Consider the following 26,127-nt stretch of genomic DNA (forward strand, 5'->3'; position numbering starts at 1 on the left):
TAATTTGGTGGATCATTTATGCTCCTTGTTGTTGGTGTCTGGTGTCTTATTAGCTTACTTATATTTTCCAAGGATGTCGTCTGTATCCAGTCTCGTTCCCACAGTTTTTGTTTGACTTTGTTTAGGTTTTGGGTTAATTCTTCTTCAGAGCTGTCAATCTCATCCAGAATTTTTAGATTTTCTTTCACCCTGGTCATCAACAGGTTGCTTTTTTTATCTTTAATTTCTGTATGGATGATGGTCATTACGTTTGGACAGTTGCTGATTTTGATCTTCCTGTATAGCATTATTGTGTTTCTAGTCACCATCGACTCCAATGATTGCAAACACAATTCTTGGCGAATGGTAGCCACCAGCGTTGATGCTGGCAAGTTCAGGGCACTTCGCCAGAAGAGACCTTCTATGCGCTTCCAGAAATCTTGTGGAATCATCAGCATAGCATCTGCCCCATAGATTAAAGAGGGGAACACCTTGCCCTTATAGAATTGGATCAGGGGGATTACTGTAAATTGGCTGAATCTTCCATCTATCGCCTTGGCCTGACTTGCCAGCTTCCTCGCTCTTTCCAAGAGATAGTTTTGCATTGGGCACTCTTGTTTATTGTTACTTAGGATTACCCCAAGATATTTAAATTCCTTCACTTGTTTCGATCTTCTCCCCCTCCAGGGTCCATCTGAAATTCTCGGTGTGGGCATTTTGTTTCTCCACAGTCATGACTTTAGTTTTATTCTTATTGATTTCCAGGTTGTTCTTCTTAATGTAAGATGCCAGTTCATTTAATTGGCTCTGAAGGCCAATCGGGGTATAGTCCAGTAAAATAAGGTAATCCGCGTAGAGCAGTCTTGACATTTTTGTTCTTCCTACTGTCGGTGGAAATGAGCAGATCTCCGACTCACATTCTTCTATGTCCCAAAGATATGAGTTGAAGAGTGTCGGAGCAAGGGGGCACCCTTGCTTTACTCCTCTGGCTGTTGGAATTTGTTCCGATAACAGCCCTTCTCGATTTAGTCATACCCTGATCGAGGTGTCTTGATGAAGCGCCCTAATGGGTTCCAGAATGCCTTCCAGGCATCTTCTAGGTCTTAGTTCTTCCCATAAAATTTCATGGTTGAACTGATCGAAAGTCTGGACCAGGTCAACAAAAGCCAGATGGATTATTGGGCTTCCTTCGTGAATCTTACTTTTTAAGGTGCTTAACAGTAAGATGTTTGAAGCCGTCCCTGCATCCTTCAGGAACCCAGATTGGAGTGGGTCTTCATTACCTGAGGATCTTGCCCATTTTTGAAAATGTTCCTAAAGTAGTGAACCAAACACCTTCCCAACCACGTCGAGAAATGTGTATGGGCGGTAGTTCTTTGGATCCTCTCTTGGTCCGTGTTTATAAATTGGCACAATGATTGCTGTTGTCCATGAAATGGGTATGGATCTGAATTTTGCGCAGTTCTTTATTATCTCATAGATGAAAGCCACCCATTCTGTTTGATGTTCTTTCAAGTCTGCGTTCATAATGCCATCCGGCCCAGGGGACCTTGAGTTGTTTAAACAAACAAGTTTTCTCTTTATGTCTTCCGCATCCCACGTTGTCATCCATGGTATATTTGAGACCGCTGAAGTCGCTGAATTATGGCGTCGAGAAATGTGTATGGGCGGTAGTTCTTTGGATCCTCTCTTGGTCCGTGTTTATAAATTGGCACAATGATTGCTGTTGTCCATGAAATGGGTATGGATCTGAATTTTGTGCAGTTCTTTATTATCTCATAGATGAAAGCCACCCATTCTGCTTGATGTTCTTTCAAGTCTGCGTTCATAATGCCATCCGGCCCAAGGGACCTTGAGTTGTTTAAACAAACAAGTTTTCTCTTTATGTCTTCCGCATCCCACGTTGTCATCCATGGTATATTTGGGACCGCTGAAGTCGCTGAATTATGGCGTCCGAGTTTCTGGAAAAGACTTCTGAAATGTTTCATCCCGGCTTCTTCTCCCACAATGTTATTTATTGTGTTTGTAATCTCTTGTTTTTTTACTGCACACTGTCTTTAGCATTGCAGCTGCGTCAGGTTGGTTAATAGTCACTCTTTGATGTCGTAGCCAGCTTTTGTATATCTTCACTGCGACTTTTACCTGATTCGTAGACTCAGAGGTGTTTTTTTTCCTTGCTTGGCGTTTTAGTTTCCTTAATTTTTTTCTCTCTTCGACTATACATTTGTTGAATTCATGTATGTGAATTTTTATCTCACGATTTTGCCAGATCTTTTTTTTCTTTTCATAGACTTTTAGCAGTGGTTGGTAGTCAATATTTTCTTTGCCATTTGTCAAACCTCTTTGCTTCTTTAACTTGCAAATGGTGGTGTATGTATCAGTCAATTCTACCACTGCATTTTCAGACAGTCTCAGTTTTGTTCCTCCTTTAAACGCCTCAATCTCACCTGCCATAGTTGGTCTGGTGCTCCTCGTGTTAGTCCATGTTACCTTTAAAAGGTCGTGGTCACTATTAGTTGTTCTCGCCACCTCAAATTCGGCAACGATCTTCAGCATCTCGTTACAGACGAATATATGGTCTAAGTTGGCGCTCTGGTTATTTCTTTCCCATGTCGGGATTGGTGGGCCACGGCTAGATGTTGATGTTTCTAGATTATGAAGGTCCCAAGATGACATCGCCTCCTTCCATAAATGACCTCAGATCATGTTTAATGGGACTTTTTTCCTCGGTCGCTTCGGCATTTTGACTTTAGGGCAAACCGCGTTTAGGTCACCACATAGAATGATGAATTTCCATTATATTGTCAGCCAATTTCAGATAATCCTCGTTCTTAATCGCTGCAGGATTCCAATACGTATTTATCAGAATCACTGTTTCATCCTTTGGAGTGTCTTTGTTATTTTCTGAGGTTATCTTAGACCATTTCAAGGCCGAAACATGGAAGTGGATGTTTAATGTTACAGTTTTTATAAATTGGATTCCCACTCCAGATCTGATGGCTTTCAGCAAACCTGAAGATGGTCGGCCTCTTTTGGAGCGTATTGCTGGGGAAAGGTACGTTTCGTAGCCCTCCAGAAATGGCTTTTTTATTAGCCATGTCTCTTGGAGACATAAGATGTCAAAGTCTCCTAAATTAACATCGCTTATTTCCAGTAAGTGATTGAAGCCCCTGGTCTTCCAACTTCCCATTACGATGGTATTGTTCTCCACTTCCTTGGCCTCAGCTCCCTGGGCTTCCTCACTTCTGTCCTTCTCTTCAATGCGTGGCTAGCTCTTCTTTGTTAAAGCTTTCGAAATCCACGACCATCTGGAGAGTTCACCCTTATCCCCATCCTTAAGGTTGTTCGAAGTCGTTTGTTCATTGTCCCTCTCTGGTTCTTCTTGTGCAAATGTGATTTTTAGGCTCTAGAGAGGTCCCTTTGGGTATCTTCCATTGTTCAAACGATCCAAGTATGGAGTTTCCTCCCTTCCATCTGTAGTTGATTCTGCTCTTTTACCCGGCCTCTCTAAAGTGCCTGTCCACTTGGCATTCGTGGTCTCCTCCTCTTTATGTATCGGTATATTAGTTGGTCTGACTAGAGGTTCGTTGATGCGCGCCGGTAGGTTTTCCTGATTTGACTGTATATTCTCTTGTGATTCCCGTTGACTTTTTTCACACTGTGTCTTCTCACTTCTTAGACGGCACTCGCATAAGTCATACCCCATCATTTGGAAGCTTTCCTGCTCCATTATTGTCATAGCCCTGATTATTAGGGCGGGGGTGTGTAAGTAGACGCAGTCTCTTTTTCCCATAGAACTAAATTCAACAAATCTGATGTCGCCAGAGGTGATCTGCCTCAGATTAGGGATGCACTTAATTAGAGCCATTATGTTTTTCCTGTTCAAAATCAAATTGTCCTGGGTATCACCCACATGTTCCAGTTTGAAAGAGCTTTCACTACCAATTGTTTTACTATGTGGGATGTGAGTGTCTTTCCCATTCTCTGAATTGTTATTTCTTTTCTTCCTTAGATCTCGTTCTTGACTTGGTTCCGGTAAGGCTTTCCTCTTCTGTTCTTTCTTTCGGTTATTAACAGATTGGACTTCCTCCCAGAACTGAGTTTTCATATTTCCTTTTGTGCGGGGTGATCTACTCCTATGTTTTATGTCCCATGAGTCCAATGCTTTCACTTTGGAGTCTGTCTGCCTTTTCTCTCTTCGTGTTATAGGCATTTTCACCGTTTCACTGTTCGAAGAGCCCCTTGATAATTTCTCCCGCCTTTCTTTCAGAGTCAGAAAAGGACTTGTTTGCTCATTGTCCACGTTTTCTTGAGTTATTACTCTCCTCTATTTTCTCGGGGGTGCCCTGGTGCTGCGTTGTTTGCAAGGATTCAGAGTCTGCAGTTTCCACAGAGTAGACCGACAGGTCCATCCGATCAATGCTGTTTCCTGGACCTCAATCACCATTTTTTGTTTATTTAGAGAAACACCTGATCTATATTTTCCAAATTAGGAGGCTCTGGATCTTGCATAACCACAGTTCTCTTTCTCGATTGTTCCTTGGATTGTGTTTCTTTGCGCTTGTTTTTTTGATTCTTCAACGTCTCAGAGGTCGTTTGCTGAGCTTCTATTATTACCACTCTGTTTCCTGTTTTTTTTTGTAAGCCTTTTGTCGTTTGCAAAGAGCGGATATGCTACTTGTTCCTTACTTGATGGTTTGTTGCGTCTTTGCTCATCAGTCTTTAGGGGTTCCCCCCTTTTTGACTTGGCTTGAGAGTCCCTTTCCCCTCTGCCTACCATAGGCGTCATACTCAAGACATCTTTTTCCACAGTCATAACCACGCAACCATTTGCCGGTTTTTTCTTTATTGACATCTGCTGGATAACCCCTTGTTGCTCTTGTGGTTTTATTTGGGGGTCGATCTCTGGATCTTCTCGAACATTCAGTGGAACACTCTGTTTCTCTCTAGACGTTTGTGTTTCATCAGTCTGTTGACCTTCATCTCTGACCGATTTGTTCGACACTTTTTTTGATATATCCTCAGTCTGAGATGTAACTGATTTTTTTTTTGCTGGATATGCTTCACAGGTTCCAGGTCATGTTGTGGCCTGGTTTCTTCATTTACCTGATTTTTTGAGGTATTACATATACCGGGCCCTCGTCCCCTTGCATCCAGAGCTGTGATGAATCCTTCTACGTAGGTCATTTTCGTGTGGAGCATGGTTACCAGGGTTGACTGATCCTTTAGAGTATCATAGATGGATTCATACAGTTTACAAAATGGGTTCATGGCGATTGTTATTGCTGAAATTACAGCAAAAATGTCTGGTTTTTTTTTTCTGTCTCTTTCTCATTATCAGAGATCAGGGTTGAGGATCTTCTGTTTAATATTGGAGTATCTTTCTCGTTGTTGAGTGACCAGGTTGACGATCTTCTATTTCGAGGAGGTGACCGCAAAGGGGGAGCCTGTCATGGGACTTGGTCCAAAATCGGTGTGCTTCGTTGATTTTTCTGGCAGGAGTTCCCCTTCTGTAGTCGTTTTTTTGGAGTATTTTTTGGGACGTTTTCCACAAGTAGGGACTCGCATGGGGTATCCCTTAAATTGTTTTCACCTCGAGATGGGTCTTTTTCTTTTGATGTCTTTTTCAGATCCTTTTCCAGGGGTAGAACCTCATGTGGTATATCCCTTATGGTTCTTTCAGCTTGAGACAGATCGTTTTCATAAGTGATTGTCCCAATATTCTCCTTGGATATAGGATGTTCCGCCACCTTTTCACTGTTGTTTGCAGTGGCACCATGTGGCATTGGACTGCTCCCAGTTACTGGTTGCTTCGGGCTCTCGGAGGAAGTATCGCTTGTTTTTTCCAGTATTTCTCCTGTTGCTGATTTTTTTGCACGGGAGACCCCAGACTTGCGTTCGCCTCCAGTAATTCTGGATCTTTAAAGTATTGAATTCCTGTTTTTAGAGCTGGTCGTGGGGTGCCCGTTCTCATCCCTGACCATACAAACCTTGTTCCCTGAGGCCTGTGGTTTATAGGCGAAATGTCGCCTTCCAACAAATCTGCATCAGACAGTTCTTCTGTTTGGCGTTTTTCTTTGGTCAGCAGTTTTAGGAAAAAACTGGCCACAAAGTTTGTAGAACATGACTTTGTTTTTAGTCTTGGGGTGATTTTTCGCACCACTCTTTTGTTTTGTGTACTTATGTTCTTTTTTTGGGTCGGTTTCCTTGTCGCTGACAGTATCTTTATTCTACTACCCCTTTGTTTTTGTGAGGGCTTTTTTTTGAGAATTTATTGCAAGAGATTTCATAGGCGGTGTCAAACCATAAGCTGGGTGTGCTTTGTTTCATACAGACGGGGAACAGGTTTTGGTGGGATTATTATTATGTCCAGTTTTATCACCCGTTTCAATATTCACTGTTTCGTCGCGTACTCCCTCTTGAAGGTTCTTCTTTCTGTCTGATGCCGATTCATCCGGAGAGATCTTTTAGTCTGGGGTCTTCAAATCGGGGCCTGTCATTGCAGAATGGACCTCTATGGTAATATTTAATGATGATTTTAAATTTGATGTTACCATAGGCGTTAATTGTGCTGGTTGGGGGATTTCCATGTAAATATCACTGTTTATAGCATTTTGGTTTTCCTTAGGCCAGTCATCAATGTTTAAGGCAGTACTTTCTGCTGGGAGTTCCCCCCCCACCACGTCCTCATGCTCTGTGCCCACGAGGCTCTCCCCCTGTGAGTACACCTCGCCGGCCCCAGCCAACAGCGGTCTTCCCTCCGTCCTTCCACCCTCGGGTTCATCCTCCACTCCCTTCTCGTCCCCTGCGGAGACTCCTAACGTGTCCCCGCCCGCTGGGAGTCGCAGAGACGGCATAGGCTTCTGCAACTCCGCCGCAGTCGGCGCGCCATTTGCCGCTACCTCCTCACCTTCAACGTCATCCGATTAGTGGGTTGTTGGGCTTTTGTGGGGGTTTAGGAGGAGGCTAGGGGAGATTGGATAAAGTCTTGGGGGTCAGAAACCGCCACTCAGATTATCTCAGATGCAGGCTTTACTTGTTGGCAGAGGGGGGTTATGGACATAGGAAGAAACACATCAATGTTTAGACTCGTTACTGGGAGTCTGAAGTCCAATAAGCCCGTACCCGTACCTGCAATCTCATGTTTACTCAGCGATGTTGCAGACGTTGTAGTGACTGCTTGATGCTGGCGAGATGGGTTTTTCAAAGGGCTCCTCAGATCCAAGCCAGAATCCTCTCGACTAGAGCGATTACTTCTCAAATGTCGCCCCAAGTCCTCCATTCTTTCTTTGTAGGGCGGAACGCCCACTCCTTCTTACTTCCACGGACTGCTTTATCTCAGCCCGGAAAGAATGGTACCCCACGAGCTCAACACTCGCCAAACAGCCCAACAGCGAGTCCACAGCCCTTCACTCCTCACGGCTTAGCGCCGCAAGGGCGGCGGAGGTGGCCTCTTGTACCAGAGGTCAGGTGGTCAACTGAACTGAAAGTTCAAAGTTTAAAGGCACAGGCACACGCACCTCCAACTTCGAGTCGATATTTGCAGTGCAGTTTCCAGTGAAAAAGAAATGCGAGTCAGTTTGAACACTCGCCACAGCCCAACAGCGAGTCCACAGCCCTTCACTCCTCAGGGCTTAGCCCTGGGACTTCACCTGATACAAGCTCTCCAGACAATCCCAGGGCTGTGCCTGCAACTCGAGGAGCTCCACTTGTAGGTGTTTATGGTCACTAGAGTTTGTTTGAATCTGATTACCGTAACAGCCCCCTGAGGAGATGTAATCCAGTGTCGATGTGTCCACCCCATTCGATCACGTCCAAAAGTCATTGGGATTTTCTGATTCGCCACACCCTATTGTGGGGAAAGGAGGAGGAACCGCAGGGCAGTGAATTTCCCACTTTTCTAAATTGCTCAGGTATTCAACACCCTTCCCTCAAAAAACCTTACTATTTGATGGAGCTCCAACATTGGCAACACAGGGAGCACCTACTTCCAGCAGATAGCCCATTTTCATAAAGCTAGCTGACGTTGCCATGTTTACTGCACAGATGCATGCCTGGCCATTTAATATCCACAAGTGAGTCGGGAAGAACAACTCGGACAATGTGTTTAGACAAAGTCAAGCTCAACTGTGGGAAGATATATAAAAGTTTCAATAGCCTTTGTCTATTCAAGAGGCTGCTTTTGTACGTAGTAAAAAGGTCTGTGACAGTTATCATCAGCTCCTACACTAAGCGAGAGCTTTTGTTCCCCTCTAGTGTAATCAGAGCATGATTGGACCTTTCACCCTATGGAGTTTGGTCTGGCCCTAATATGCAAGCTTCTGAGTCTTCCCAGTCATTGGAGAGTACAGACTTCACTGCTTGGACCTCCCAATGCTCCTCTGCTGTTGGGGACCTCACCCTGACCCAATCGTCTAGTGTACCACATTTTGCCCCCACTTTATCCGTGCTTTTTGCCTCTCCCCTTCTCTTGGTTTGCTGAGTCTTGTCTAAATCGACATTTTCAAAAATCAGTTGCAACACAGGTATAGCAGGTATCCTCAGTCGCCGCCAAGGCCCCTGAGTTCTTCCGATATGAGGCATGTCTTTTCCTTTTTGTCTGAACCTGATCAGTGTTTTTAAAAAGAGATGTCTGGGGCTACATTGGTTCAGGCAGCATGGACATGTTTTCTTACAAAGGCATGACTTTTTATACTGGCATTAGGGGCAAGACCAACATGATGGTCATTCTTACCTGGGCAAAGTCGCCAACATTATTGAAGCCAGTATGGACATGTTCTCTTACAGTGGTATTTTTTACTACCATTATAGTCAAAGACAACATGATAGATGTTCCAATGTGGACATACTAGCCCAAATGTGTGCAGCTAGTATGGGCCAGTTTTCTTACAGTGGCTTTCTTATAGTGGCATGCCCGTTTACTGGCATTATGATCAAAGTCAACAGGACTATGTTCTTATGTTGGAATACTGACATATATTGGCTGTGCCAGCAATGGCATCTTTTCATATACTATCATTACCGGCTTTAATGTCATAGCAAACATGAGAATATTTTGATGTGAGAATGTTGGTATATTTTGGTGCAGCAGACATAGATGTGCATGGGTACTGCCAGCATACAAATGTGCATTTCATAATGGCAGAGTACTGGCATATATTGTGGGAAAGAGAATCGTGAAAATGTGCACTGTTGGTGACTTGGTATCTCTTGAATCTGTTCATATATTACTCTACAAATCCAAATGTAAACTATATGGCTTTTAACCACATGTCTACAGACAGTACTTTGCCTCATTACGAGTTTGGTGGTATCTGGGCAATAAATCTGCACAGATACCACCAAACTGTATTACTGTTACCAACACTTGGGCCGGCGGTATTACCACCGGATTACAAGTGGCAGGCATTTGCAGGTGTTACTGGCACCAGTAATACTGGTGTGTTTTGCTGGTAAGGCACCTGTCATACCTCCAGCTTTCAGCTGGAGGTAAATCAGGTGCCCCACTGGCAAACATGGTGGTTGGCTCGTGCGGTAATGTGCCAGTTAATGTTATTACTGGCAGATTATTACTGTACCAGCCAACTTGTAAAGAGGCCCACTAGTATGCTGTAAAATGCACCATGTAACCCATTATTTGAAATATGCTCTTGGGGGGAGAACCCTTTGGACATTCCTTGATTTGTTGGGGCTCCTTTGCTAGGCTCGGTTTCTCCTGCATATTAATGAGAAATGTTTGCACCTCTCCGGTCAAATATATTAACCAGACGCCACAGCAGTACTTGCTTCTGTTTGGGATTGGAGTTTGCTCTGTCCATGTCATGAGGGAAGGTTGCACTAGCCCTACCCATGGTGTACCTGTGCATGCTGTGAGAAAAGCATGTAGTAACAGGGTCCATGATGTTGGTATCTATATGCGAGATAGGCTTACCCTTGGCTTACCCATGCTCCACCCCACTCCACATGGAGAGGAAGCTTTCCATGCCTACGGTGCACCTATTTGTAAAACAAATGCATGCACTAGTTCTGGCCATGCTGTCCTTGTTTGTGAGCAACGCTTGCATTTGTTTCTCAGGGAATGCTGGACTAACGGCGGCCATGTTGTGGCTGTTCGATATGTAAGGCATACCTCCTGCACTTGCTACTCCTTTTATTGAGGGAATCTAGCACTGGTCCCACCCATGCTGTACCTGTTCTGTTTGAGATGGCACGACACGCTAGGCCTCTGCATGCAGTCTTTCTACCTGTCCTGTTTGTGTGTGGGGGATTTAGTGACAGTGCCCATGTAGGTCTGCTACCATGTGACAAAATGGCAGCTGAGGCATGCTGAGAAACAGGGAATGCTACCTACGGGGTATAATTGCACCAGCCCTGCAATCACTGGTCCCTTTACCTCAAGTACTGCCCACTGCCCGTGTACTCATCACCATGTCTCATTCACTGTCCACCCAACGTCTCTCTTCCCTATTTACTGGCCACCCCACCTGAGTAAACACTCATCCTTGCTCACTCACTGGTCACTCTGACGTGTTCATTGATTATCCCCCTCCACCCAGTGGGCACCCTGCTGCCATCTTGGGACTCCTGTCCTGTCTCATGTACTCATCACGTTGCCTTATTCAGGCATTAAATTGTCTTGTTCACTGTAAGCCTAGACTGGAGGAATGTTTCTGTGGGGCAGAGTGAATAACTGTATACAAATATTGCTGGTTAAAGAGAGTTGGTGGGTTTCCCTCATTTTGACTTACAGGTATATTGAATCACTTCCCACAAGATCTTTAAAGGAATCATGACTTTCGTAACCTTAGCTAAACAGCTGGGCGGTAGAGGCTACATTGCTAATGTAGCTATCATTACGCCACATTTAGCGATGTAAACACATTAAGGTCATGCTAACCCCAAAACCAGAACCGTTATTCCAAAATGATCATGTGTATTTCATGTGCAGTAATTAGCAAAGAGAAAGTGAAGATACCCACTTTACCGTGAACGGAATTAATTCTACTGAACCCCAATTCAGGTGCGCACACTTCCAGGGTTCCCAAGAATGCAATATGAGCAAACCTCCTATAACATCTGTTTAATTTTGTTCCCTTATCGTTTGTAGTTTTTTTTTAACTTCTGAAGAGTCCAACATGAAATTTCCAAATAACATAAAATCTAAGATATCACCTCAGAAAACTTGCTGGGGTGCTAATAGCTATTAGCCCCTAGGTGGAGTAAAAGGGGGGTAACTGACTGGTGATGGCACCGGTGCCCATGTTAAGACTTTACTCAAACCCGTATCCTTGGCCCCAGGTCATTACCAGGTGTGAACGCCCCCGCTGTCGACCACAACAGGGATTATTGCTTCGATGAGAATTGTGATATATTGGAGCATTGGGGCATGTTCTCAAATATTATTTTAATTGCATACCAAACATTATAACAATACATTGTGCTTCGTTCAATTATGTCCATATATGTGACTATATTGTGTTTATGGGGGATTGAATGCCATGCCTAGTTAGGTCCTCTAAAAAGGTTTTAACATGGGTTGCCTTTGCGCAGGTAACAATCGTCATCAAGTACTTCTTCCAGTTTGGATTCTTCCCATGGAACAAGAACCTCGATTTCATGAAAGATAAACCTTACCATCCTCCAAACATCATTGGCGTCGAGAAGAAGGAAGGCTATGTGCACTACGACCTGGTTCAGCTGCTCGCTTTGTTTTTCCACAGATCTATTTTAAAGGTAAAGTATCAAGATGCCCTTTTTTCTTTCCTCTCTATAACATAAGATAAGACACAAGAACAATGCACAGCAAATCATTGAATTCCAATGCTTAATGCTTTGTGTGGGTGGCTGTGTAGCCCTGTGATGAACACTCCCAATTTTAGCACAGAATGTATTTGAGGCACATGGAGATGAGGTAGGTGTATTCCAGGACAACACTATCTGGTCAAGTGGGGTAACCATTATTTAGATAAGGGTCTCTGGTGCCAGAGGGGGTGATTAGGTAACAGAAGAAAGTGACCATGTGCAAGCCATTACCTAATCCCTCTAAAACAGGGTTGTCCAACTCTATGCCTCGAGGGACGCATCCATGCCAGGGTTTCAGTATACCCCTCATTAATATTCATAAGATACATTTGCATAGAATGACTGTAAATGTAGGCACATTTTTTCTTATGAATATTATTGCGGGATATCCTGAAAACCCATCAGTATTCTGGCCCATTGAAGCCTGGAGTTGGACAACCCTGCTCTAAACTGTGACAAACATGAAACCTTTGCTCTGAATATTTCTTTTTGTGTGTCAATTTTTCCTAAAATCCAACTGTCCTATACGAGATAATATATAATTTAAAGAGAGCCAACATCCAACATACGAAACAACGAACTGCTTAAAGTCACGCTGCACTGCTCAGAATGCTCTCAGGGGTAAAGGACTTGGAAACCTAAGGCGACTAATCACTCATTTTGTTCCCGGTCTTAACCGGTGATCAGTCAGTGGCAATGGTATTGCACAACCTCACTCCATTAGACATGAAGCAAAAACCGCGAGAGTACAGGGCGCCCACCTCTGGAATATCTTAGACCCACAACTGAGGGCTCTTTGCAGCCTGCCATCAGTCAAGAAAGTCGTGAAACCCCCTTTACTCTTGCAGGCTTTTGAAAAACGTGCTGCCTTAACTGCAGGAAACTGTGGCGAAGATCTCCATCAAGAGCAGACATCACAAGCCTCCGATGGGAGGAGTCTGTAAGAGGATTCAATTCAACACTACAGCTAAGTCAATGCCTAGTCTGGGATACTGAATGGAAACCCTTATTATCTTTATGTCCAGTTCATGAGTTCTGGATGACTACCCCTATATAACACCCCTCTCTTAGAATCCCCCTGACCCCACTGAGCCAAGAAGTAGTACTGTTTTGCAAGTTTAAAAGGTTTATTTGAGAAATAAAACAAAAAATAGATACCATGCTTTTATAATAAATTAATAATCGATATCGCCCTTATAAATCTAATGTTAATCAACAATGGGTAATCTGACACTAGCACACTTCTTTATAATCAATGAGGAGTTAGTATAGGATGGATAAAGTAGCAAAAATACTTTTATGATTTCCAGGGAAAAGCAATGAGGAATAAAATGCAGTACAGAAATACTTGATCGATTTTAGCAAAAGATAAGATAATCACTTTTTCTCTGGCAATTCACCCCCCTCCCCTATGCAATGTAAGAAATGGAAGGAGATGGAAGTAACACACACAGTTCTCAGGAATGCAATCAAATATAATACGAAATTCAATTCCAACCCCAGCAAGCTTAGAGAAAACCGGTATGAGTTTTAAAACACAGGCCCAAGTGCTTTGAATGTGGTGGCAATGAAGTGAGAAATATGCTGAAAATGCTTTTAATTCCCTTTAGGAGGTTCAGGGTGAGTGAGAGATACTTGGGATGAGCTCAGGCTCACTTTAGCAATGATTCAGGGATTGTTATTAAGAGGCAAACACATTTTTAGCAGAGGAAAGCAAAAAGCTGCTATCTTTTTACAGTTAAAGAAATCAGGCCAAATCGCAAATCGCGGCAAAATTCGCGAGTGCTTGAATCGTGATTACGGCAAAAGTATAGGGAGTAGCAAGTCGGTTCTAGGTTCATTGGAAAACCTAGATTCTAAGCTTTCAGAGGAAAGTTAAACCAAGTTCCTAGGACAAATGGTTCCAGAGATATGAACAATTTTGTAAAGGTCGTTTTCGGATTTAAAGTAAAACTCAAAATGACAGGTGACAGCTTGCAGCTGCAGAATTGACAGGTGATTGTTGTGCAGCTTTAAAAATGACAGATGGCACGATTTCTAGGAGGCAGTTCTACTTAGGTTAAAATAGTTTGGATTCGATTATTTTAACTAAGAGATTGGTTCTGCACAGTTCTGCTAGGTACTCACAATAAAATTTGAAATAGGCCTTGCCACGGATCTGGTCAGGGTTTGGACTGGACTCCGGTTCTGGTCTCGGCACTTCACAGTGATCTGGGTCAGCTCTCTGGTTCTGCTCACAGCTGTCTGGGTCACTCTGGATCTCTGGTCTGGTCTCTGGCAATTGTTCTTGGCAAAAGAATTCAAACAGCTCGCCCGGCTGTGGAATAGTTCGCAAATGATTTTAAGGTTGCTGAGGCCTGCTGAGGAGAGTTCTCAGTTTGTGGGTTTAGGCCCTTGCTTTAGGTTCTGAAGTAAAGTTCTGGTCTTTGGAGATTGATGGATTTAAAGTCTGGATCTCTGGATGTGAAGTCGTCGGTCAGCATGCTCCACAGCCAATGGAATTGAATGTCTCTACCTGTCCCAGCAGTCTCTTTTTATGTGTTTTGAAAATGGGTGTGTGCCTGGGCCTAGCTAAGCCTGCCCCTCTCTACTTGTCATTGGCCAATTCCTCCTCTCTCCCTTGATTGGGGGAAGGAAATGTGAGTCAGAGTGATGCTGTAGGTTTTATGGTCAGAGGAACCTCCCCTTGTCAGTTTGCCCACAAATCTATATTTGATTCAAATACATCCTTCCCAGATATACAATTTGTTGAAATTACATGTGCACATCATATATTCCTTAGGGTCCATGCTTGTTCGCCTCTGATCTTCCTGGGGGCTTGCATTCAAAAATGACAACATTTTGCACTTTTTAACTGGTTTTGCAATATCGGACATTTACCCAAAATTACACACATGTGCGCAAGGAGTATGGACATTAATTGATGAAGTGTCAGATTTTTAACATGCAGACATTTGGAGTGAGACCCTATTTTCCGCTAGCAACCCCCCAGAATACACCACAGGGTCCTAACGCCTCTCAAAATGTTCACAGAAAAATCACAAAAATAATGATATTACTTATATAATTCTGACAAGTCCGCACTATGAGTTATCTATCTTTTTAAAATTATGCCCTGGTCAAAAAGGGGTGTGGCTTCCCACATCACAGGGTGGAATAACTGGTTTATCCACTTCCCCCAAGCTCAGCTGTTAGCAGAGGCACTGCCCCTCCCAGTTTCCCCTAAGAGGAAGCCACTTTACGTCCCCCCAATATAACATTTGCCTGAGTCCAGGACAGGCCTTTGTTCAACTCCCTGTAGTCCCCAGCTGCCCCACCCCTGATCTAATCAGAGAGGTGACAACTCCTTTTGGCAAGGGGAGTGGCTGAGCAGGTTTCTCCTGTCGGGGGTAGTTGTCAGGCAGAATCCAGTTTCATTAAGCCAGGTTTCAGCTAAATGTCACTTTTTGTTCCCAGTTTTTTACATTGAAATCAAACTGACAATTTTTACATATACATTAAATAATTACTTCCTTCAAGTCATTTCAGAATATAGTTTTACATTGTATCCACCTCTTAGCAAGTCTTTCCTTGGTCTGGTTTTGTTTCATTTGTTCAGTTTTACACAAAAGTCTGGTGGTTTTAAAACGCCGGCTTTCTGATAGTGGTGAGTACTGGTAATGCAACCATTTTTGGGATTAAGAAAATGAATTCCCCACAGTTCTGAGTTGCTTTTTTTGGCAATCAGCATTGCCATTCCCAATGGTTTCAGGCTACTGTGTGTGTAGCCCACTGGTGGTTTTAGGCAGTGCCCTCCTGTGCTCACAACATATGCAAAAATGGGTGGCAGCCTATTCTTCATGTTTCCCTGTGCACTCTCTGGGGAGTTCTGGCCATCATGATGTTTTCCATGCCAGTACTGCACAGTTTTATTGTAGGGCTTGGATGCATGGGTAAAAACATCCCACAAGCCATTTCCATATTATGGCCATGCAACACTTGGGTTCATAACCAAATACATATATACACAAAGACATGACGTTTATAGGCAGATTCCAAAGAAATACATTCTAAAGTGATAGTCCAACACCTTATAATGACATTGTCCACTCCACAAAAAGAATGGTGTGTGCTGGGAATCTATCCAATATACAGCGGAGAGAGATGTGCAAACTGGTTTCGTGTGTACAGAACCAACTCAATGCAAAAGCAATGGTTATTGTAATGCATAGCTGACAATTGCAATTTGCAAAAGTTGCATTGCAATCCATAAATCCTATTGCAGATTTCAGAGTTTTCATGTCTGTCTCATTGCATTGCACAGGATGAAGAGGGCAGGCAGTGGGCATGCCACTCTCCCTTGTGACTAGCGCTGGGGTTCTTCTGTGGTTTGCGGCCAGCCTGTACTGAAAGGTTACCCTCTGCCCAGGCCAAGCAAGAACAAGTCAGAAGGTGGAAGCAGTCAAAGAGGACCACTTCCACTTGTGTGGCGCGCTCTCAAAGTTTCTTTTTGCAATGCAGATTTCTTTTTGCATTGCTGCCACTGTAATAACAACGGAAGCTGCTCTGTGCAAGTGAGTAGAAGCACTGAGGCATGCTGTCCCATGCAGGCCTCCATACGTGCCTGTGCCATGCTGTGAAATGAGGCACATGTGTTTGGGTGAGGTGGTGTACTAAAAATAACACACACACACAGTTATTGATTTATAAAAACGAGCAGTGCTCAGCAAAAGAATAAATGAAGATGTGTAAATAACAAACACTCATCCATGCATCCACAGACCATGTTTGCAAACTTGACAAGCATCACCAAGTTATGCTTCTGAGAAGAACCTTGACACACACAAGGGTCCTGTTTCAAAAAGTGGAAATTGTGTGGATGGGACCAAGAACATTAGAACTTACATGCTAATGGGCCCCTTCATGCAATTTTCCACATTTACAAAATGGAGTGGAAAAGGGAGCGAGTAACATCAGGCGAAATTGCCTATACTGTTTCCCTTTACTTTGCATTTAAAAAAATGTAAATGCTGTCTACAAATGATACTTTAGCAGGTCCTAAAACAGGTGGATTTTACGGAAATCCATCCGTTTAACGTCTGCATTTTTGACCAGGTAATATTTGAAGAGGCAAAGGAGTGCACGACAGAAACGTTATTTCAAATGAAATGAAAATATCCTGAAGTGTAAAAAAGCGTTGTAAACAGCTTATGCCTTTCATGAACACCTCAATGTTGCCTTTTCAGGAATTTGAAAATGAGGGTGGCAGTGCAACTTCACTGAATAATTAAAACCACTGGATCCTTGTCGATCAAAGGAGTTGTGGTAAAGGGGATATTGACATGCGCTCATGCCGTGACACTCTGAATTTTGTGTGGTTTATCCAATATTATCATTTGGAATATTTTTACAGAACATTATTCATACTAAGCCAAGAATGAGCTCATGTATATTGTTGGGGGCATTTGAGTTTGTCTTTAGATCCTCAGTGCTCAAATTGGACAATTTGGTGCAGGCTCCAAAAAGCTCAGAATGCAGCCGTTAGTTTGGTCTGGTGGCTGTGCAGATCCGCTCATGGATTGTCTTCTCACTGTATACTTCATTGCTTGGCGTTGGAGGACCGGATCAAATTTAAGGTGGCGTGTCTGATTTTTAAATGTTTAAATAGACTTGCCCCCACCTATCTTACAGATGAAATCTGTCTTTTACCAGACAGGTTGTTACGATCAAAAGATCAGTTGTTGATGGTTCAGCCTTTGGCATACATTTTGAGGAGAGACAGAAGGTTTGCCATTTTAGGTCCAAGGCTATGGAACAGCATTCCCCGAGACATTAGGGCTCTTAAGTTGCTACATCAGTTCTGCATCCCCTTCAAGATCTTTCTTTTCAAATAAGAGGGGGATGGGAGTCGGTGGGAGGGTTCATCTTTCTGTTTCAATGGATTTCTGGTTGTACTGCTTTGTTTCTGAAACACGCTGCGTCGCTATAGAGTTAAGTCCGTTCTGAACGCGTTATAAATAGTCAAATAGAAATCTCAAATTCAGGAAGACATTAAAAACATTGCTCTGTGTGGTGTGACAAAAACCCACTAGAAAAGCATGCACATCGGGTATACAATTCAAACCAGATTTATTGACTTAGTCAGGATGGGGTTGGAATTAGCTCCTACAAAAGTAAAGGAGCTTGCAACGACAAAGCAGGCCAGTGTTCTCTGAGAACATTATAAACAAAACAGTGGCCCTCATTATGAGGTTGCAGGTAACCCGCCAGTGCTACCGACGGGTTGCCGGCAACCTCGTATTACCGTTACCACCGCCTGACATCCCAGTGCTACTGGGAAATCACAGGCGGTGGCAGTATGGTAAGTTCCCATGCCCATAGGACTCCATGGGGATGGGAACACTTAAACACCAGCTCTGTTGTTAACGGTGCCGGTGCTTCCGTGAAAAACCTGCTGGTAGGGACCTGAACTCCCGGCAGGTCAGGCCTGCTGGTAGTTCAGTGCTACTACCGGAAAAATCGCAGTGGCCCAGTGTGGAAAAGGTGTCGGTAACCTGTTACCGGCACCTTTATTCCTGGACCGGATCACTTATAATGAGACCCAGTGTCTGGTGGATCAGCTCAGTATTCAAAGGCCTGACTAGGGGAATAATACTATTCTCAGAATACCCTAGTGTAAAGAATAGGGTAATGGTGTCCAGCAACCTCCCGGCTTCAACTGTACAGTCTAAGGGATATAGTGTCCAGCTGCTCCTTGCCAGTCATGCTCTTAGGAATATAGAACCCACGCCCCTTCATGGCAATTATGATCATGTAGCTATTTTGCCATACTTGCTCCTTGACAATCTCTTACCAGCAAGTATGACCCTTCCCCTTCCTTGGAAGAGGTGTCTAAGGCAGAGGCATCGCAAGGAGGGTTTGTGGGGGGCCATAGCCCCGGCTCTGGTTGTCAGGTGGTCCTGACAGTCTTGACATTAACCGAGCCCCAGATCTTTTCCAGCCCTAGCAAAACCCCTGGTCTTAGGTTTAGTTTGTCTCTCCCTCCGGTTGGGAGTCACCCTCATGGGCCACAATGTTTTTGTGTGTTTTTGTCGGGATGTGATATTGATACCTACCTGCCATGAGCCCCCCCGCCCACCTTTTCCCTTCTCTTCTCTTCCGGGTCTTGTCCCCACCAGGATCTGAGCTTCCAGCTAGCTCTCTGGTCTTTTGCCTGGTCTTGTCTCCCCTAGTGTCCAAGGTATATCTCTCGGGAAACACTTTGGTCTCTTCAATAGTCTGCTCTCCACCAGTCATACAGTTTCTCCTTTGTGTTTTCTAGCTACGCTATTGCAGCCACATGCACAAGCGTCAAAAGGGTTTGGAGCAGACAGTTTTTGTGCTAGTGTGCTCTCGTCCTGGCTTCTGCACTCGTGCCTATGCTCCTTATCCTTCCAGTCTCGTACTTGGTGTGCGCCCCAGAATGCTTACAAATGGGGTCTTTTTTTAGTGCTCCTGATTGCCCTGATTGCCAATAATGCTTTTGATAGGTGATCCCCTAACCTGTCGTGTTTCTCTGCTTGTGATTGGTTACCCCGCTTCCATGAGTGTTCCATGTAAAGTGTTCTACTTGATAGCTCCAGTGTTCCATTGTTGGTACTTATTTATTGTTAGGAGATGCACAGGGTTGGCCGAGGGATTAAAACCCCAGTCTGGCATTATGTCTTCATGAGCAAAGGGTGTTCTGACTATGCAGGTGCCTCTGGAAAGGGAAACATCTGCTCCCACCTAAAGTGGGTGTCTTGCTCCTTTTCCAACAGGTCACTGTTAGAATTTAGGCTGCGCTCTGAGCCGTGATTGGTGTTGCCAGGAGCAGCGGCTGCTGCTCTGCCACTAAAACACTCTCAGTGCCGGATGCCATTGTGGGACGCTTACAAACAACAAGCAGTTCAAGAGACAGAGGCGGTGATGATTGTAGGATTGGGAGGCTGAAGAAACTGGAGAGGGATCTCACTATTCTCCCTCAACATACACCTGGGCTGGAGCCACAACACAACATCTTCACGGATGCCATGAAACATGAAGGCCTGAGACAGAGGGAGGGGCTCTGCAGAATCCGTCATATACCGCCTTCAGGAAGCTTCTAGCTTCCTCAGAGTCCCTCCGTGGCCTAAAGGAAGAGTAGGCAATGTGCCCTCATCGCAATGTATTTAGTACTTGGACAGCACGGTTGCTATTCACTGTTTGGAAATGGCGTAGTGTTTGAGTTCCAGAATGGAACTTGCTGGTCTGATGTGAATGATTTCTCCCTGTTCATTTAGGCTAACTTGTCCTGGCTTCATCTCTTCCCTGTCCACTTCCCCAACACCCCCTTCACCCTGGTGCCCTGAAACAACTTTGTATACATGTTGCGCACTACAAAACTTGAAATAAATAAATAATAAATGTGTCAGCAACTCATTTCCTTGTATGATTGCGACAACTAAATATTTTAAGGGAATATGACTCTTCAGGGAACAGCACTTTCGTCCCTACTGCAACTGCCTCCGTGTCTCGGAGACTGGCTAAGGAAGCTACTCTTTAGAAAGCTGTAATTAACTATTGGACAGTGCCATCTACTGTTGAATTTTCATAATGCATTGAGTAATTCTGTATGTCAAATAGAAGAAGGTTTAATGAATGAGGGCAGTGCACCTCACAGTGCAAGGAGGGACGGTAAATATACCACCACAAGCGCAATGCCATTGAGTGGAGGTGGTGCCAATACTGAAAAATATAAGTTTTGATATTTACTTTCAAAGAAACATAACACTAGCCAGTGGTAGAAGTGTACCGAAAAAAGTAGTGGAACTGTGGTCTCGGCAGGGGAGAGGGTAGGCAGAAGCATAGTGCAACATGTGACAAGTATTGCAGCCGGGGCATTGCAACACTTGAAGTGACTAGTAACTAAGGCTCCTATTACAACTTTACACTTGCACAGGGACATGAATGGACACATCCTCTGTATACATGGTTGTAAAAAGTACAGGAAGGGTAAACAGAAAAAACAAAAGTAGTCTAACACTGCTCCCGACCGTTCCTGTTCACTTCGATCACTGATTATGCTACCAGAAATATCAAATTTCAGCCAAACAGGCCCATGTATTATTACTGCGCTGCTTATTATTTTTTTACCGTCATCAAACTCACAATTTCCTGCACATTTCTTTGTTTCCAACAACAATATAAATAGATACAAACTTCAAACAAACAAAAGCACTATTTAAACACGTGCTGGAAATTCTACCTGCAACCATTTAAAGCCCTTTAACCTCCCCCCTCCCAAAGAAGCAGACTGGTCTGAAATGCCAGACTACTCCCTTTCAGAGCGGGACTTTCATCCCCACTTTAATCCCCATGCGCTTCACTCTCATGGGGCCCTGCCAGACTGGTTCTCTTCTGTCATAGGTCTTGTGCAGGGCTCCAAGGAGTTTGCATGAACTCTTAAAGGGAGCAAGATAGCTCAGCAAGCTAAATGATTGCTTTACTTGAGCGATCAGTGTTGAATGTGCAGTCACAACTTTAAAACACATTTTATTTCTTTTCCGAAACGGGATAGTCCCAGCTGGATAGACCATTCAATGTCATTTGCGTTGAACTCTCATTTATATGTGGCCAATACATGTGTTATCAAAAAGTGGCAATCAACAAAAGCTACATTCAAAATACTTAGATTAGTAAGAGAAAAAGAACGCATCTGTCTATGTTCATAATGAGATAAGTTAGCATACAATATATTGTGTGTTTCTTGCATATAATGAAATAGTATGATATTTAAAACCAACATACTCGTGACAATTGAAACACAACAAATCAGACACATGAATTCAGCAAAGTTAGGAAAAGAGCATGCTGTGCAACATATACGATATACAAGATAAAAATGTAGTGTATGAAGAGCACACAGTATATACTGTGAAATGAAAACACAGACAATTACATATAATCATGGATAATTCGACAAATCATTTGAATTCACGTAATTGAATCAAGTTCTCATGAAGTGATACAAGTGATTCCAAAGTGACCAAGAATGATCGTACTGGACTATAAATCCAAATGTTCTAGTCGGAATCTAATGATCTCCTCTGATCTGGTCACCCGTGGTGTGGTCAGTTCTTGAACTCCTGTCCAGCAGACTCCATCTTTCATCTGTCTGAGAGCAAAATAAACTGAGGATCATTGAGTTGGTTATTAATAAGTAGTGACTTGCTCATTCTCAAAGAATGTGTCAGATTCTGTCTTCCCTGAGCATCTTTACCCAGCCTCTATTTCCAGCTTGTGGTCTCTCAGTCTGTATTTGGTTTTACCACCCTGACCTGTAGTTTTGCTTTCCAGTATGTTGTTGTGTGTTAACTCTTTAGAGCCTATTGCAAGTCCCTAGCTAATATCTCCCTCTGTCTTTGGTTTCCTATCCTGGGAATCTGTGTGGCACTGCTGTATTAAAACTACAAGTCTGTAATATACAGTTCAAGGGCTCGCTTCGAGGGTTTTAATGTTTGGCCTTGCAGTGCCTGGTAGTGGAGAGAGTTTGGGTTACTGTTAATGATATGGCACCAGAATTTAAAATTGCACTTTGGATGTTGAGTAGCAGGGGAAACATCCCCAGGTCTCGCCTTCATCCATGATTCGGGCATTTTCCATGCACACGAAGCACCTGTTTTCAGAACTCAAGATGCAGGATTTCTGTGGGAGATTTGTCTCACTCTTCAATCTTTTTTTTAGTGTTGGGCACCACAATAGGACAGTGGGGATGATTCTGTTATAAGGTTTTAGCATTCTTGTCGCACATGGACTGAACGATGCTAGTTGCTACCTAAAAGCATATAATCCATGCAGGGCTTTTTCTTGAAGTGCTTCTATTGTCACTTTAAAACTTCCAGAGGCAGATATTCTGAGAGCTGGTTAAGTGCAGCCTGTAACGTGCCCAACGTCTGTGCAATAAGGAATAGTTTGAATGTGTTGCTGTTGTTCTTTGCCTTATTCTGGAAAACTGTGATTTCGTTTTTTTATTTTTGTTCATCCTCAATCCCAATATTTTTTGAGGATGTTGGGAATGTGTTTGTTGTATAACCTCAATAAACGTAAAATAAAGAGAAAACAAATGAAAAAAAAGGATTATGTTGGTGCCCTTCTCTGGTGGGTACCAGTATGAGAAGGTCCTCTGAATCTAACATGCATTTTATTTCTGGGCATTTTAGTCCAAGTGTCATCATCAAGTGACAGCAAACCAGCTATCCCAACTCTTACCTGGATCTATAAATGGTTAATTGAGAGGAAGGGCTGCCAAGTGGTGATGGAGATACTGAGTCTGAGTGAGATTTGTCAGGATCGTGGACTTGGTGATCCGGGAGTCCACTGAATAGAAGATGTTGTGCAGGGTACAGCTGACTCCAGTGAGGGGCAACATGTGAGGGCCAGAATAGTGGGAGAGGTGGTGCAGGTTTTAGGTGGAGCCAAGCCAGGGAGATGTCAGGATCCCATGACTGGGCGGGGCGTGGCATACGAGGCACATGATGAATGGGACACGAGGTAAAGAAGGCAGCACGGCGAATCCTGCCCTGAGCTGGAGAGATGAAGGGAGGACTTTAGAACAAAGGGAGGGCACACTGACAGTCATTCAGGAGATTACCCATAATGCACTCTACCATGCTTCTTCAGAGGAAGAAAAGTTGCAGAGCCTATTCAGCGACATGAAATGAGAGGTGGGTGAAAAGAGATGAAGATATGTTGCTTTATCAAATGTTCGCTCATTGGTACCATCATTGCTTCTTTCACAAATTGACCTTGGTAATGCATTGCTAATCAGTCTGCCTAAATCTCACTTGACCCAATAAAGATTTTTATTTTTTTTAACGCAGCCATACAATTGGTTTGCGTGGCAAAGATCTGTGGTCAGATCTAACTAATTCTGACGAATCTGCATCGGTTGTCTATTGAACACATGATCAAGTTTAAGGTAATCTGTATTGAGTATAAAACTCTGTATGTTCAGTCTCTTGAGTATTTATCAAAGAAACTGAAAATCCAGGAGGTTCTAGAGGTTCCCGTAGCCGAGAGCCAGTGCAGCGTGAGCTGCATAGGTTTCAGCGTTCATTCATGATGAATCTGTCATTTCCAGGTGTGGCAGTAAATCTATGGAATGCTTTACCAAATGACATTTGTTCCATCAATGAATTTTTGAAGTTCGGGAAGATTTTAAAAGCCTGACATTTGAAGGTTGCTTTCCAAAGGTGTTAGGGTTTTTATTATTGTTGTTTCAGGACATTATCAGCTGAGATTTTATGAAGTTGTAGTATAGTTTTTTTATTTAATTTTTTAAGAATTGAATTTGGTTAGTCATTTATCTTACTAGTATTTATCTTAGCCTGAATTTAGAAATGCTGTATTTGGATTTATGGCCCAGCGCTCTGGTTCTGTTGTCTGCCAAGTTCGATCTTCAGAAACATTTTAAATACACAAATAAATAAATAAAGATGGGACATGGGAAGTGAGACCAAAGCTTTCTTTGATCGCAGAGCCGGGAAGAGGATAGCTGTCGGTTAGCCTACTGGAGCTTTTGCTAGAACAAGCGCAACCTGAGATGGTTGTTGCAGACCAAAGAGCACAAAAAAAGAGGATGAACTAGCAATATCAGACCATATGTAAGGAACATGTGGCAATATTGATTGGAGAGAGTTCTGTACTCCACATAGTGTGTGTATCAGTCAACACTGCACCCTGCACCCTGAGATCACCTAGAAACTGTTACCCCATGATTAATGGGAACTGGTAAGGCCCCCTTCAATCCAAGAGCTGCACTTAAAATAATGTGTTCTTAGGTACAACCAAGTGTCCTGAAGTGGCCATTAAGAAATATGTTCATCACGATGTTAACTAAATACATTAACAAATAAGCAAATGCACATTTTGGGAAAATACTTCTCAATGTTAAAGGATTGATGAGCTCATGCACGTATGCAATCGTTTCAGTATTTCACAGTTAAAAAAGTACATGCATAACCTTTCAATAAATATGAACAGCAATCGACATATCAGCATAAGTATCTTAATATATTGGTTGTCAAATATTTTTGTTTTCATGATAAGAAAGGAACCCAAAAACATTGATATTTTTTAACACACTATCAGCATTAGATCATCTTAAACTAATTCTCTAAAAAAATGCCAATCGAAGTTAAGTAGTGATCGTATTTTCATTAGTGCTCTATTGCAGACACGAGGTGCTAAAAAACGTAATATAACAAACAGCAAAAAAAATGTATTGGTAGAATTTCAGATTAGTACCCGGCGGAAGGGGTGTGGCAGCCTCTAAGCCAATTAGAAGGCTCGGAGCTTGGTAATTACCAGCGGTAATCCCCCCGCTCCAAGCTGCCTCACGGCTGGAGGCCGCCATCTTCCCCCGCCGGGGAACGAGGTAAGTGTGGTACCCCTCCCCCACTCTCTCCTCCCCCATCCACAGAATTCACTCCCCGCCCCACCCCATCCCCACTTACCTTCTTCAAAGTCAATTTCGGGAGCAGAGGAGCTGCGGACACTGTCCCCAACGCATCCACTCCGGATCTGTGACAGGCCATCATAGAAAGGAAGGGACTACACATAGTTCTTCTCTCCTTTTCATGGCATCCATTTTTTTGGTTTACTTTTTTTAATGAGTGTCATGGAAAGAGAGAAGGGACTATGTTTTCCCTTACCCGGTGGCCATTTATTTAACATTTTTAACATTTTTTTCCTCCCGAAAACCGTTCTGGAAAAAAGAAACAAAAATTATTTTAGTACCCCGGTCTTACTGGCTGGGGCACTAATAGCAATAAGCTCCTCGCTGGGTGGGGGTATTACCACTTCAGGTAATGCTCCGGGATCTTTGCTCAGGCCTGTAACTATGGGCCCCCGGGCATTCCCTGAAATGGTAATACCCTCACCCCCCTGCTCGGGGCTTATTGCTTAAAAAGGGAATAAAAGTGTGTATGTGATTGAAGAAAGCAGGAAGGGCAAGAAGTGATGCGAGAAAGCTGTCATAAGGTCATGGAGTAAAAGAGACAGGCACCCCAATGTAAGATTTTAAGAGGGGAAAGAGATCCTCTCTTTAATAGGTTTTCATCAGAAGCACATGCATAAAAACACTGCAGAGAAGGGTGCATTCTCGCGTTCGGTTGCCTTACATTGCATAGTCAGCAATGTGAGAATGTACCAGTTGGAAAGATTAGAAAAGGGTCAATTCTCCTTCTTGTTCACAATTGGAAATTGTTACACAGGCAAAGGAAGGTATGGATCCGGGAAAGCACTGCATACATTGCAATGTCTATCAATGTCTATCAGGCCGGTTGGACTACGCAGACACGTCTTCGG

The 26,127-nt window shown here is 43.4% G+C and overlaps 1 protein-coding gene across 8 annotated transcripts in view; it reads left to right on the forward strand.

The window, feature by feature from the left end:
- The window catches only part of PIEZO2 (piezo type mechanosensitive ion channel component 2), a 1,512,892-nt gene that overhangs the window by 1,389,064 nt on the left and 97,701 nt on the right, over positions 1 to 26,127 (forward strand). For all 8 annotated transcript variants that reach the window (XM_069613375.1, XM_069613368.1, XM_069613370.1 and 5 more), the window contains one exon: positions 11,530 to 11,712. In XM_069613375.1, coding sequence (XP_069469476.1) covers positions 11,530 to 11,712 — 183 coding nt within the window. The remainder of the gene's footprint in view (positions 1 to 11,529; positions 11,713 to 26,127) is intronic.

This window comes from Ambystoma mexicanum, chromosome 5p (genome assembly GCF_040938575.1).
Source record: "Ambystoma mexicanum isolate Mex_15411 chromosome 5p, UKY_AmexF1_1, whole genome shotgun sequence".
Taxonomy (NCBI): domain Eukaryota; kingdom Metazoa; phylum Chordata; class Amphibia; order Caudata; family Ambystomatidae; genus Ambystoma; species Ambystoma mexicanum.